At 42.3% G+C, this 14,889-nt stretch overlaps 1 protein-coding gene across 1 annotated transcript; it reads right to left on the minus strand.

Moving 5' to 3' along the window:
• Positions 1-7,328: 7,328 nt before the first annotated feature.
• On the minus strand, positions 7,329-9,359 carry LOC112730522 (uncharacterized). The gene is made up of 2 exons (XM_025780603.1): positions 8,349-9,359; positions 7,329-8,234 (listed from the first exon to the last, which is right to left on the minus strand). Exons 1-2 carry the CDS (start codon positions 9,357-9,359, stop codon positions 7,329-7,331), a joined length of 1,917 nt encoding a protein of 638 aa, XP_025636388.1.
• Positions 9,360-14,889: the final 5,530 nt, after the last annotated feature.

Here is a 14,889-nt window from a genome sequence, read left to right on the forward strand (position 1 = left end):
GATATTGTTGATGAAATTAATGAAATTAACATTATTCCTGACATAGATTTTAAGATTTCTTTAGAACATCATAAACACTTCATTTTATCTTAAGCATATTATATAAATCCCTTCTGAAAAAAATAAAATAGAAAAATTATTTTTTCAGATAAAATTGTTTTTTCGCAGCATGTGAAAAAGTGTGACTCATATATAAGAGTGTCAAAAATTTTCAGGAGGCGGGAATCTCTGCGGGGACCGCCCCGAACGGGGTTCTGATAGTAGAAAAATTTTCTCGTGGGATGGGGATGGGAAGCAAAATTCTCCTATGACAGGCGCGGGGACTCGAGTGGGGATTCCCGCCCCATTCCCGATAATTTCCCGAATTGTTAAACTTACTTAAATACCCTTACTTTATTTCTAACATAGGGGTATTTTAGTAATTTCACCCATTAAAAAATCATAACCTTATCTTCCTTTGTCACCTTTGTTGCTGCGCCGTCTCTAACTCTCTATTCCCACCCAAGCCCCAACTCTCCAGACTCCAGTCACTCACTCACTCTCCACTTTGTTCAAACTTCAAAACCCTCACAGCACTATACGCTATCGTCGGTCTCCACTCGCCACTGGCCACTCTTGTGCTGTCACCCTGGCAGCTTCACTGCGTCATTCTTTCTCTTCAGGCGCGGCGTCCTTCCCCTCTCCACTTCTGCGTCTGCGTGTTTGCTTCCATTCTCGTCACTGTATGTTAACATATTTATGTTTCTGTTGTTTTAACAGAAAACATGGAGATGTTTGTTGGAAGTTGTATAGTGTTCGGTAGGTCGGTTACCGGACGGTTCGGATCGAGATTCAGAGTGATAGAAGGGGGCCCGTCTGGTCACGGTCTTCTAGTCTGAGAGGCACGAGGTCCCGAGTACTTTGTGTGAAGGGGGGTGCCACCTGCAAAGACACTCCGACGCTCTTGTCAGAATATGTGCAGGCGGAATAAGGGTGTGTAAGAATGTGACGTACCCCGGGGGAAGAGCCAATCTTCCCCTTATATACATGTCAGCAGTGGGCTCCCCTGGAGGGTAGGCCCATATTCTCAAGGACGCTGTCCCAGAGCTGCGGGTGGGCCGTACGGGACGCGTGTCCGGGTCGGCTGGAGGGTGCGCGACCGGGACGGGTGGAGCTCGCGTCGGGTTGACCCGCGAGAGTCCTGGGCCGGGCCGTAACAGTGCCCCCGACGCGCCAGTGAGGGTCGTGAGGGCAATCGGTGGCGCGTGATGTCCTTGATCGTGCGTTGTCGTTGAGTCGGCTGACCGTAAGAGAGGCGCGTCTCTTGTGCGCGTGTCCCTTGGTCTGCTGAGGCGTTCGTTCGTTGCTTCGATCTTCGCGCTGAGCATTAAATGCTCATAATGGTTTTGAAAAAACCCCGCGCGTAAAGACCGTTTCGCCCCTGTTTTTTTCGCGCTTCTCGTGGTGGTTTTTAAACAGTTTCTTTTTTCTTTTTCTCCCACTCTTGCCATTTTCATCCTCTTTTCTCCCTGACATCCAAATTTTCTCGCCCGAGCTATCTTGTGCTTCTCTTTCACACTCTAGTTCCTACAGCCATTTCAGGTAACTTCTTGTTTCTTACTCTCTTGTGTTTATACTGTGCCTTATTGTTGCGTAGTTGCTGTTTCTGTTTACCTTTGCCTGATGGCTTTCCAACGTTGGGGTAGATGAATTATGGGAGGGGTACCATTCCGGGGTAGGTTTTCGGGTGACTTGTGCGATAGGCTTAGGTTTTAACCGTATTTGGTCGTGACAAAGTTGAAAGGGTGTAGCTCTTGAGTTTTTATGGACTCCCGACCTCATAGACTAACGGATTGGTACCCCGCTGTAGGTATGCCTCGCATCGTCTCCCGATCTTCCGGATCTGGCGCGGCCTACGACCCGTACGCCTGAGTGACTGACGATATAAAGGCATCGCCCAACCAAATGGATTTGGAGGAGTTGAATGAGTTCCGGCGAGCCGGTCACTTGTGTGGGGAGACGGACGAGGAGGCCAATTATGAGACCGTTGTTCCTACCCCCCACGAGCATATTTATGAGCTCAACTTCCATTCTCCTCGCGTCCCTGATTGGATTTGGTTTTACAAGTCCATGTTCACGCAAGTTGGCGTCCGGATACCGTTCTCTGAGTTTCAAATGGCACTCCTAAACCGGATATCCGTCTCCCCCTCTCAGCTTCATCCGAACAGTTGGGCCTCGATCCGCTGTTTCGAAATGGTTTGCGAGTATCTAGAGCTGCCGGTGTCAGTGGACGTCTTCCTCTTTTACTTCAACCTCACCAACCCTTCCAAGCAGGGGAAGGCGAGGAAAGGATTTCTCTCTTTCCGTTCTGGCCAGGGTAGGAGAATATTTGGCCTCTTCGAGGACTCCTACCATGGTTTCAAAGATAAGTATTTCAAAGTCCGTCCCGTCAGAGGTCGTCATCCCTTTTGGTTGTCGTTAGAGGGGGAGCGGCTTATCCCGACTTACTGGAGTTTCGGGGCGGGGTCGAATCCCTTTATCAAGGTGACGTACAAAAGGTTGTCACCTGTAGATAAGCAAATAGCTGACGTTCTTTTTGCTATTTTTGAAAAGAACCCCGTGAACCCTCATCTTCTTATGGGTGAACGGGAGGCCGGCAGGAGCTATATCCGTGAGTTGTCTTGTTTGCTTGTCTTTGCGTTTACTGTTGTTTCGTTTATCCGTTTTGACGACTAACGCGTTTGTTGTTTGTTGTAGTGGAAATGTCTGCCACTGTGGTCGGACTTGAAAACTTGATGAAGACCTTTTTTGAGGATAGTGACGACGAGAAAGCGGAGAAGGATGCTGGGGAGGCGGAGGATCAGACCGGGAAGTCAGAGGGTCCGGCCGTGGAGGTTGAAGGTCAGGGTGAGGCTTCTTCTCGGGAGGCCGTTAAGGCGGGGAAAAGGCCTATCGGGGATCAGGGTTCCCCTGTTCCCGAGGAGGCAACTGGCAGGCACTCAACCACTTCTCACCAAGAAGATGATGACGTGGAGCTTATTCACACCCCCAAGAGGCGGAGGTCGTCAGCCAGCCCGGAGGGGGCCCTTAGTATCATGGAGAGAAATTTTGATGCAACAAGGTTTATAGATTCCCAATTGATCCCCGGGACGGAGGAACATTTCCTTGGCACTGAACTGGCTGGGCAGGCTAGATGGATGTATCGGACTTTGCTCCGGGGAGCCGTAATAGCCCGAAAGGCTGAGTTCGAGTTGTCGGGGATGCAAGCTCTCCGGAGGAAGCTCGAGTCCTTCGTTAAAGCCAATAATGATTTCAAAGTTCAAGTTGAGCAGCTCCAAGGTCAGTTGTCCGAAATGACGGAGAAGCTCAAGGTTTCGGAGGAGAAGGCGGCGTTCGCTGCCGAGAAGTTGAAAGTTTTGGACGAGTCGGTGGCCCGCCTAATCGAGCGGGAGATGACCTTGGAGGGCCAGCTGAACTCTGCCCAGGGTCGGGTGGCGGCCTTGGAGAAAGAGCGTGACGAAGCTGTCTCGTTGGCCGAGGTCGCTAGGTCGGAAGTTGAGGGGCTCAAAAAGAAGCTGAAAGCGACCAAGGATCAGGGAAAGAATGCAATTACTATGACTGAGGATGCCTTGAAGGCTCAAATGAAGATTGTGGCTCCCGACTTCGACACCTCTGCTATTGGGGTCTTCAAAATGATTCAAGATGGCAAGGTTGTAGATATGCCGAGGAAGTGATTCCTTGTAACTTTGTGTATTTGTCGTTTGTTTGTTTTGAACAATTTGCTTGTCCGTCCCATGTTTTGACACTTTATAAGTTATCCTTATTTGGTTGCTTTATGATTTACGCTCGTTTCGTTGTCTGGTCGTGTTGCCGTTATTGTCTTACCGTTTATTCTGGGCGGGCTTATTTCTTGTGCCCGTCTCGCCATTTTTACGTTGGCAACGGTTCGGACCGATTTGGTCGCGTCGTCGCCGAATTGGTTAAGGCTTATGACCCGTCTGGCTCCCGGGGTGATCAATCCCGGGGTGCCGTTTTAGGTATCAGTCGTGTGAAACACATGTGAAGTAAGAAAATTTTAACAAGTAAAAAATTTGAACAAGTGAAAATTAATCGTCAGCTGGGCAAGTATTTGTCAAAGTAAGTAAACAAGATGAATTAACATGTGGATAGGGCAAATATCAACTATCTGGTTAGGCTCCCTGGTCGGCGAGCCGGTGGATCATGAGTAGAACCTCTTTAGGTTACCTGCGTTCCATGTTCTGGGTATTTCCTTGCCGTCGAGTCTTTCGAGTTTGTAAGCGCCTTTGCCGAGTACCTCCCTTACCCTGTAGGGACCTTCCCAATTTACCGCCAGCTTACCTTCCCCTGGGGTCGGGACGCCGATGTCGTTGCGTCGCAGGACGAGGTCCCTTTCCTCGAAATCTCGTTTGAGGACTTTTGCGTTGTAACGCAGGGCTATTCTTTGTTTCAGTGTCGTTTCTGTTAGGTGAGCCATCTCCCTTGTTTCCTCAATCAGGTCTTTCTCGACCGCTTCGCTCATGCCCGCGAGTAGCAGTCGGGGGCTCGGTTCGCCGATTTCGACCGGTATTACCGCATCGACCCCGTATGTTAGGCGAAAGGGAGTTTCCCCCGTAGCGCTTTGCTCGGTTGTCCGGTAAGACCATAGGACGGAGGAGAGTTCGTCAGCCCAGCTTCCTTTCTTATTGTCTAGGCGCTTCTTTAGACCAAGGAGGACGACTTTGTTTGCGGCCTCTACCTGCCCGTTTGTTTGGGGATGTTCTACTGAGGAGAACTTTTACTTTATCCCTAGGCCAGAGAGGAATTCCATGAACTTCTTGTCTGTGAACTGGGTCCCGTTGTCTGAGATAACGACCTCCGGGATACCGAAACGGGTTATCACCTGCCTCCACATGAACTTCCGGCAGTTGGAGGACGATATCGTGGCTAGTGGTTCAGCCTCCACCCATTTGGTATAGTAGTCAATGGCGACAATGAGGTATTTGACTTGTCCTGGGCCGACCGGGAAAGGTCCCAGGAGGTCGATTCCCCACTGTGCAAAAGGTCGTGTAGTCGTTAGCGAGCTTAGCTCGGAGGCCGGCGCCCTGTGGAAGTTGGCGTTTTGTTGACACTTTGTGCATTTTCTGACAAATTCCTTTGAGTCCTTCATCATTTTCGGCAAGTAGTATCCTGCTCGGATGAGCTTCCTTGCTAGGGCTTTGCCCCCGATGTGGTGTCCGCAACACCCCTCATGGACTTCTCTAAGCACGTAGTCCGTTTGGTCGGGGTGCAAACACTTCAATAGGGGCTGGCTGAGTCCCTTTTTGAATAGTTGTCCCTGTATGATTGCATATCTGGCCGCCTCCCTTCTTAAAGCTTTGGTTGCTTTCTCATCTTCGGGCAATTTGCCGAGTTCCAGGAAGTTGGTGATGGGGTCCAGCCATGAGGGGCTCGACTTTGTCAAGTGGAGGGCGACCGTTGGTTCCTTCACCATGCCTTGAATGAGCGACCGGTTACCCGATCCTGGCTTTGTGCTCGCCAGCTTCGACAGGAGGTCTGCCCGTGTGTTCCTTTCTCTTGGAACGTGCTGGACGATGACCTCCTGGAACTGGCTTGTCATTTCCTTAACCTTTTCCAAGTATTTTTGGAGGAGGGGGTCCCGGGCTTGGTAGCTCCCGTTTACCTGCGAGGTGACGACTTGGGAGTCGCTGCATACTTCGACCTTCGTCGCCCCGACTTCCCGAGCTAGCATTAGTCCGCCCAAGAGAGCCTCATATTCTGCTTGGTTGTTCGACACTGGGAACTCGAACTTGGTTGATTGCTCATAGGTGACCCCTGCTGGGCTTTCTAAGATGACCCCTGCTCCTCCGGACGTTTGGTTGGAGGCTCCGTCCACATGAAGCCTCCACCATGTGCCCGTTTCTTCGGGAGGGTCCCCTGTTACCTCAACCAAAAAGTCTGTCATTGCCTGGGCTTTGATTGCATGTCGGGGCTCATACTGTAGGTCATATTGTGAGAGCTCGATGGCCCAGGTCATCATCCTACCAGCCAAGTCAGGTTTTTGCAGTACTTGTCGAATCGCCTGATCCGTCCTCACGACTATACGGTGACTCTGGAAGTATTGTCTTAACCTTCGGGAGGACACTAAGAGCGCCAGCGCCAGTCTTTCCAGTTTGCTGTACCTCAGCTCTGGTCCCTGGAGTGCCCTGCTCACGAAGTAAACGGGCTGTTGGGTCTTCGCTTCTTCTGTAACGAGGACTGCGGCAAGCGCTTCCTCGGTTACTGACAGGTAGAGATAGAGCGGTTCTCCGGTCCTGGGTTTCCCGAGAACTGGTGGTGCTGCCAAGATCTCCTTGAAGTGGTTGAATGCCTCTTCGCACGCTGGGGTCCATTCGAACGTCATTCCCTTTCTCATTAGATTGAAGAAGGGTAGGGCTCTTGCTGCCGATGCACCGAGGAAACGGGATAAAGCTGTCAATCTTCCGGCAAGTCTCTGGACGTCTTTGATGCAACCCGGACTCTTCATCTGGAGGACCGCTTGGCACTTCTCGGGATTGGCTTCCACTCCTCTTTGAGTGATCATGAAACCCAGGAACTTTCCGGCCTCCATGGCGAACGCGCATTTGAGCGGATTAAGCCTCATGCCGTGTTGCCGGAGGGACGAGAAAATGCCGTTAAGGTCGCTCAGAAGATCGTCGGGTCGTTCGGTCTTTGCGAGTATGTCATCCACGTAGACTTCTACTGTTTTGCCCATGAGTTCGCTGAATATCTTATTCATCAACCTTTGGTATGTGGCCCCAGCATTTTTTAAACCAAAGGGCATTACCTTGTAACAATAGATGCCCCCTGGCGTTATGAACGCCATTTTTTTCTCGTCGGGTCGGTGCATCGGTATCTGATTGTACCCTGAGTAGGCATCCATGAAGCTTAGATACCTGTACCCCGCCGCTGCATCCACGAGTGCGTCAATATTAGGCAGGGGGTAGCAGTCCTTGGGACAAGCCTTGTTGAGGTCAGAGTAGTCCACACACATTCTCCATCTCCCATTGTGTTTTTTAACCAGAACTACATTCGACAACCAAGTCGAGTAGTCCAGTTCCCGGATGAACCCCGCTTCTAAGAGGCTGGCCGTTTGCTTGGCCACCTCTTCCGCCCTTTCCTGCGACATTTTTCTCCTTCTCTGGGCCACTGGTTTGGCTCCTGCCTTAACGGCCAGGTGATGCGACATGAGCTGGGGATCTATCCCGGGCATGTCAGCAGGTGTCCAGGCAAAGAGGTCGGCATTGGCCCTGATCATTTCCATCAAAGGCTCCTTTATCTCATGGGGGAGGTTTCTGTTTATGAATGTGAATTTATCGTCCTCCTCGCCGACTCTGAACTTTTCCAAGTCTCCTTCTGGCTCTGGTCTGGGTTTGTCGTCTACCCTGGCATCCAGGTCGGCCAGGAAGACCCCTGACGCTTCTTTGGATTTTTTTTCTGAGAGAAAGGCTGGCGTGGTCGCAAGCGACCGCCGTTTCTAAGTCGCCCCTGAGGGATCCCACGGATCCGTCATCGGTGATGAACTTCATCACCAGTAGTTTCGTACTGATAGCTGCCCCCAGGTCGTTAATGGTCTTTCTCCCTAGGATAATGTTATAAGCCGTGGAATCTCGTAATATTACAAAGTCTGCCATGACTGTTCTCCGTCTCTGCCCTTGTCCCACAGAGGTCGGGAGTGTGATGATTCCGTCCGACTTAATGAAGTGGTCCCCTAACCCTACCACACCGTGCTGGTGGGTCGTCAGGTCGGAATCTCTCAATCCCAGGGCATCGAAAACGTTTCGAAACATGATATTTGAGTCTGCCCCCGTGTCTACCAGGATTCGTTTGACGAGGCCAGTTCCGACCCTAGCCGTGATGACCATGGGCGGACTTTCCGGCACCTCGTCAAACCATTGGTCCTCCGGGCCGAAAGAGATAGGTGGGAGACCCTTGAGACTTCTGACAGATGAGGTGGAGACCGCTAGGACCTTGGCATCTTTTTTCTGCGCCAATTTTGACCTCGGGGCGGTATTCCTGGCCGTCACCACGTTTACCACCGTGAGACCGTGGTCGTCACCCTCTGGTTCTTGTCGTCGCCTTGTTGGTCGGGATCTGTCTTCGCCATCGTGGTCCCGGTTGCGTCTCCTTGGTTCCCTTATAAGGTGGGAGAAGTCGGCGAGTTTGCCGTCCCTGATAGCTTGCTCGAGGGCGTCCTTTAGGTCGAAGCAGTCTTGGGTCTTGTGCCCGTAACCCTTGTGATACTCGCAGTAGAGGTTCTTGTTTCCTCCCGTCCTGTCCTTCAGTGGTCGGGGCTTCGACAGTATCCCCTTTTCTGCTATCTGTTGGTAAACTTCAGTGATTGATGCCGTGATGGGGGTATAGTTGGTGAACTTCCCAACTCGGGGGAACGGTTTGGGTGGTTTACTCGGACCGCCGTCCCTGGCATGCTCCTTTGGTCTTTCTCTGCCTTCAAAGTGCCGGACTTGGTTGTAGGCGGGCTGCCGTTTATTGGCAGCCACAACCCGACTGACTTCCTCGTCATTGATGTATTCTTTGGCCACGCACTGGATCTCTTGCATTGTCCAGACGGGCTTTGTGGTGAGGTGTTTCCTGAAGTCCTCATTCGAGAGCCCGTTCGTCAAGCACAAACTTGCCACCGAGTCCGTCAGACCGTCAATTTCCAAGCACTCGTCATTAAAACGGTCCAGGTATTTCCTGGTCGGCTCCCCGGGTTTCTGTGTCACCCCTAGCAAATTGATTGGGTGTTTGGCTTTGACAATCCTAGTCGTGAACTGAGCCAAAAAGGCGTGGCTGATGTCGGAGAATTGGGTCACCGAGCCTTGCGGAAGGTTGTTAAACCACCGTATTGCCGGGCCCGCTAAGGTGACCGGGAAAGCGCGACATCTGACCTCGTCTCCCACTCCTTCTAGGTTCATCCTGGCCTCAAAGGCCGTCAAGTGTTCCAGGAGGTCTTGCGTTCCGTCATACTTCATGTCTGTCGGCTTGTCGAAGTGTTTCGGTAGCCGGACCTCGAGTACAGAACGGTGGAAAGGAGTCGCTCCTATTATGACGGGTCCTCGGGCAGTTCTTCTCGACTCGTCGTTCTCGCGGCGCACCTCCTCGTCGCCCCTGTTCGACGCACGCCGCCTTTCGTGTCGGGCGTAGATGCTGGGCTCCCGACTTCTTCTTCTGGGGCGTACCCGTCCCCCAGTGCTCTCCGACTCGTATTGGGGGCTGGGCGTGCGCCTCGAGCGGCTCCTTGAACGGGAACGGGTGGGGCTCTGCTCTGGGGTGCGTTGGTCGCGCTCTCTCTCTGCTAGCCTGCGCTCTAAGTCCTGCATTCTGTGGCGTAGCTCTTGCATTATCCTGGCGTGGTTGTCCCCTGTCCCCCGAAGGGGCGTCTCTCGTAAGTTTGCGTCGCATCCCTTGGGGCGACCTCTGTTGTTGCCGGGTTTCCGCCGCAACGGCGCCTCTCCCGAGCACGGGAGGCGCTGCCTCGGAGCCTGTCCTAGTTTGGACCAGTACGAAATCCATGGACGAGTTGTCCCCACAGATGGCGCCAATGTTCGGTAGGTCGGTTACCGGACGGTTCGGATCGAGATTCAGAGTGATAGAAGGGGCCCGTCTGGTCACGGTCTTCTAGTCTGAGAGGCACGAGGTCCCGAGTACTTTGTGTGAAGGGGGGGTGCCACCTGCAAAGACACTCCGACGCTCTTGTCAGAATATGTGCAGGCGGAATAAGGGTGTGTAAGAATGTGACGTACCCCGGAGGAAGAGCCAATCTTCCCCTTATATACATGTCAGCAGTGGGCTCCTCTGGAGGATAGGCCCATATTCTCAAGGACGCTGTCCCATAGCTGCGGGTGGGCCGTACGGGACGCGTGTCCGGGTCGGCTGGAGGGTGCGCGACCGGGCCGGGTGGAGCTCGGGTCGGGTTGACCCGCGAGAGTCCTGGGCCGGGCCGTAACATATAGTGACAATGAAAGAATATTTGATGTTAAAGACTTTATTTTATTGCTTTCTTTAAAATGGAAGTTGTATTTTAAAATTTTATTTTATGGACTATGATTTGCTAGGTTGTATTTCTGAACTTATAATCTTAGATAAGATATCTTTGTGTATTTGTAATAATATTTTGTAGTTTATTTTTTTTATTTTTTTACTATAATTTTCATATGAATGTTAAACATAGGGAGATGGAGTCCCGCGGAAAACGCGAGAAACGCGAAAAACCGGGATGAGAACAATTATTCCCCCATGACAAAGAACGAGGCGGGAACGGAAATTAATTATGGGGGTAGGAACAGGGAGCAGGGAGGCATCTCCCGCCCCGCCCCATTGACATCCGTACTCATATATGTATAATACACTTTTGTGTCCCATTTTAATATAATTTTTCAATTTTAAATCTATATTCACATTTTTAAGCTGTAAGTAAATATTCTAATAATTTACCCAAATATAAATTAGAAGTTGGGTGTAAAGTGTTCCATCAACTAGCTAGCTATGGAACATCTAAACAATTGCTTGCAATTAAAGTTCCACATAGTTCTGGAAAAGAACTGAAACCACCATTGACCATTATAATATTTTTTTTGGTGTCTTTCCAATTTCAATGATAGCTTATATCTTAAAGACAAATGTGTCCTATACTCTTATTGTGATGACATGTCATATCATATGCACACAACATTAATTTAATTCACTAACCACATATTATTATTAGTATATAGGCATTTTTTTAAAATTATTCATCAACAGATTAATTAGATATAAAATAATTGATCACATTAACTACTATGTGCGAACAAACACCTAACATGAAAATTAACAACTGTACTACCAAAGAGTAATAAGGACTAGTCTATTGTTCAATGATATGAGTTGTTGCCCTTTTCTTATTTTGTGGGGGCATGAATTATTATTCGTACAACTATATATCCCTCATTTCAGACACCGGAAAAATTTTAACAATCACATCAACTCCTTTGAAATATGTACTTCCGCAAATCTTAATAACTCTTTTTTTTTTTTGAAAAAAAAAAAGAAAATTGAAGATTCCATCAAACTTCATCCACATAAGTATTCATCGGCCACATTCAATTATTCAGCTACTTAGTGATTAATGTCTTCATATATATATATATATATATATATATATATATATATATATACTAATCGGAATAATAATATTGTTACAGAACATACAATTATAGTGGAGTTCTTGATGAGACTTCTTGTTCTTATATATAAAGTAAATTGGCGATGAGAGAACAAATAATATTAGGGAAATGTTTTTGACTCCCTAAACTATCTATATTTAGTGCCAGTTGCTCATTCTATTTATCCAATCTTTACTCAACATACACATTATTCTTATTTTTTAATTTTAAATGGGTTATTTACTATTAGGGTCTTAGATAATAATAATAATAATAATAATAATAATAATAATAATAATAATAATAATAATAATAATAATAATGTTATTCTCCTTTTTTATGAGATAATGAGACCAGCATTTTCAATTTAGTTCCATTCTTAGTTCATAATCCAATAACAATTCGATCTGATATAATTTTTTGAATGAATTTTTTTAATTTAGTTAAATAATTCACTCATTAATTCTAATACATTTCAAAATAGTATACTATAATAAATTGCATTCATTTTTGCTTTTTATTTGTCCGTAATTATTCTTCTGTATATGTAGCAAATTAGTCATTCTAATTGTTAAAATAAAATTTGGAAGTTAATCGTTATATTATTTTATAACGAATTATATTTTAGCATTAAACATACCGATGTGACACCTTCTGAAATCAATTTGTATATGTTTTTCAGTAAGTTAATCATCAATTTTAATTCTACAGATTATATTTTTGACGCCAAGATGTTTACGTAATATATTCTGTTGTTAGTTTAAATATTTCTTTTTTTTTAATTTTTTTTAGGAAAGTATTATCAATCATATGCAAATTAATATTTAATAATTAATTATGTTCAAATTTATTAATAATTCTAATATTTTATTTCATATCTTTTTAGTAATTATTGTTATTCTTTTTTATATTTCTGTGAATCAATAATTCTAATATTTTATTAGTTTAATTATTCTGTTAGTCTATATAGTTTTACTAAATTTACAATTAAGTTTCTATATTTCTTTTTCTTTCAATTGGGTTCCTAGTTTAGATTGTTTTTAATTTTATAATTAGGTCATTTTTAGTGTAAAAAATATTAGAGTTAACTGAATATTTTTTTGTAAATTGAAGGTATTATAATAAAAAATCTAATTAGATCTTTGACTACATGTATTTTGGGAGAAATATTATGTTAACGTTTTTTAAATGAAAATGACCTAATTAAAAAATTAAAAACAGTAATGTAAGGATCTAATTGAAAATAAAAAAAATTATAAAAATCTAATTAAAAATTTGGTAAAACTATAAGGACCCAATATACATGTTAATGCTATTTTTAGAAAATATCATGTATTAAATAATTAGATTTATAAATATTTAATAATTAATTATTTAAAAAAGGTTAGAATTATCTGAATATTTGTTCGTAAATTGAAGGTATCATAATTAAAAGAGGATTGTTAGGGGTGAGTAAATTTTGTGATTTGTAACTATCAATTAACCATCATTAATATTTTAATGGTGTGAGATTACATCTAATAGCGTAGAATTACTCACTTTTTTTTTGTTGGTTAAGTGCTAGCCATATTTTAATAAAAGTGCTGACCCATTAAACTTTCTCTAATTAAAAATCCAATTAGATCTTTGACCGCATGTATTTTGGGAGAAATATTCTATTCATTTTAATGTTTTTGATATAAAAATGACCTAATTACAAAATTAAAAGTAGTGTACGAATCTAAACTAAAAAAATATATATAAGAACCTAATTGAAAACTTGGTAAAACTATAAGGACCAATTTACATGTTAATGCTATTTTTAGAAAATATCATATATTAAATAATTAAATTTATTAATATTTAATAATTAATTATTATAAGATTTGTTAATAATGATAATATTCTATGTAATATTTTTTTAATAATTACCTTAATTCTTTCTTATATATATATGAATATTATATATATCTTTTAATTAATTATTGAATCTTTCTTATTTAATGTTTTGGATATAATATATTTTTTATTTCTATCTATTATTAAATTTATCTAAATAGTTAGAGAATTATTTGTTAATATTTTTTAATAATATATTATTATTATTATTATTATTTTCTACTACTCAAATCAATATTATTATTATTATTATTACTATTATTACTAATTTGACAATATTTTTAGTGAATACATATAAAATTCACTTTAAAATATTTTAGTTTATTTTTTCTTATAAATATTGAGTTATTTGTTTAATGCATCTATCCAATACCTTTTTTTAATTAAATATAAGTATTCTGTGAATTTATTTTATTTTATTTATAGATTATTTGGTATTAGTATAAATAACAAAAAAATATATATGAAGTTATTTTATATAAGATAAATATATTCATAAATAACTTATTTTTAAAACATACTTCAGATATAAATATAAAAAATAGACATTTTTTTTATAAATCGCATGAATATACACACTAAATTAAAATCCTTTAAGGAGGATAATTAGGAAATACATTATAACCAATAATTTTTGTTATTTTTCTTTCTATCTCTAAATTTGTCATTGACCTTTTGATAAAAATAAATTTTGGAAGCCATCTTATAATACATTATAAATACATCCAAATTAACGTTATATATAGAAAATGCTGAAAGGATATTTTCATTTACTAGAATTTTTTGTTAAAATAATGATCAAATATCAATATAAATACATTGACAATATATATGCTAACAGTCAGAAAATGATTAATGACCGAATTATTGTAATATAAGGTCGACATGTATAAAATGGTAATATTTCTTATTATTTATTTCATTTGCCTATATTGGGATATTAATAGCTAAAGCTTTTTAATTTACACAAAGTTTACGTACAACTTTCTCTTCATTATATATCATAGAATTTCAAAATCATCAAAAGTCATTCAATTCCTATAAGCCCAATGATTATATGTTTCTCCACCTTTCGTTTTCAATGATACAATATATATATTCCTCTCTTGCTTGTTGGTTTGTTGTGCAATATATATAATTATAATTAAGATACTAAATATGAATACATTATATACAACGTAACGATGGGTGAGGGATGCAAAAATTGAGATATCACGTAAAATTAAGATACCCTAAAATCTTGAAAAAAAAATATCATAAAATTATTTATTCAAAAAATTAATTAAGTTGATTGATAAAAATATACAAATGATTAAATATCTTACATGTCTTGTCATATAAAATTTTATAAAAGATTTTTTTCTAAATTTATATAATTTTATATAGATTATTTTTCTCTATTTATTTTATCTTATGCTAATAATTTTTTGGAAATCAATAAGAATTAAACTCTATGGACTATGGTAATGAAAAAAATTATTTCTGCATGCTACGATATCATTAAATTATTCTAAAAGAATAAACTTTAAAGTAAAACAAAATTTTGGAATGAACACTTTAAATTTTCATTTTGATAATATTATTTTAAATTTAATAAATAAATAGTTAAATTCGTCCTTAAAAAATCATTCATTCTCTAAATTAGTCTCTAAATTTTTTTAAATCAAAATCGTCATTTAAAAATTTTAAATTAATCGCGTTAGTCCTTTTGTCATTTTTTTTTATTAACGGCGCCAAAATTTGTTAATGTGTCACGTTAAATGATATTACAACATATACATAGGGGTGTTAATCTACTATTAGCATAATAAATTTATGAAATTAGATCAAATCAAAACCTAATTGAGGAGAG

This window comes from Arachis hypogaea, chromosome 12, assembly GCF_003086295.3.
Source record: "Arachis hypogaea cultivar Tifrunner chromosome 12, arahy.Tifrunner.gnm2.J5K5, whole genome shotgun sequence".
Classification (NCBI taxonomy): domain Eukaryota; kingdom Viridiplantae; phylum Streptophyta; class Magnoliopsida; order Fabales; family Fabaceae; genus Arachis; species Arachis hypogaea.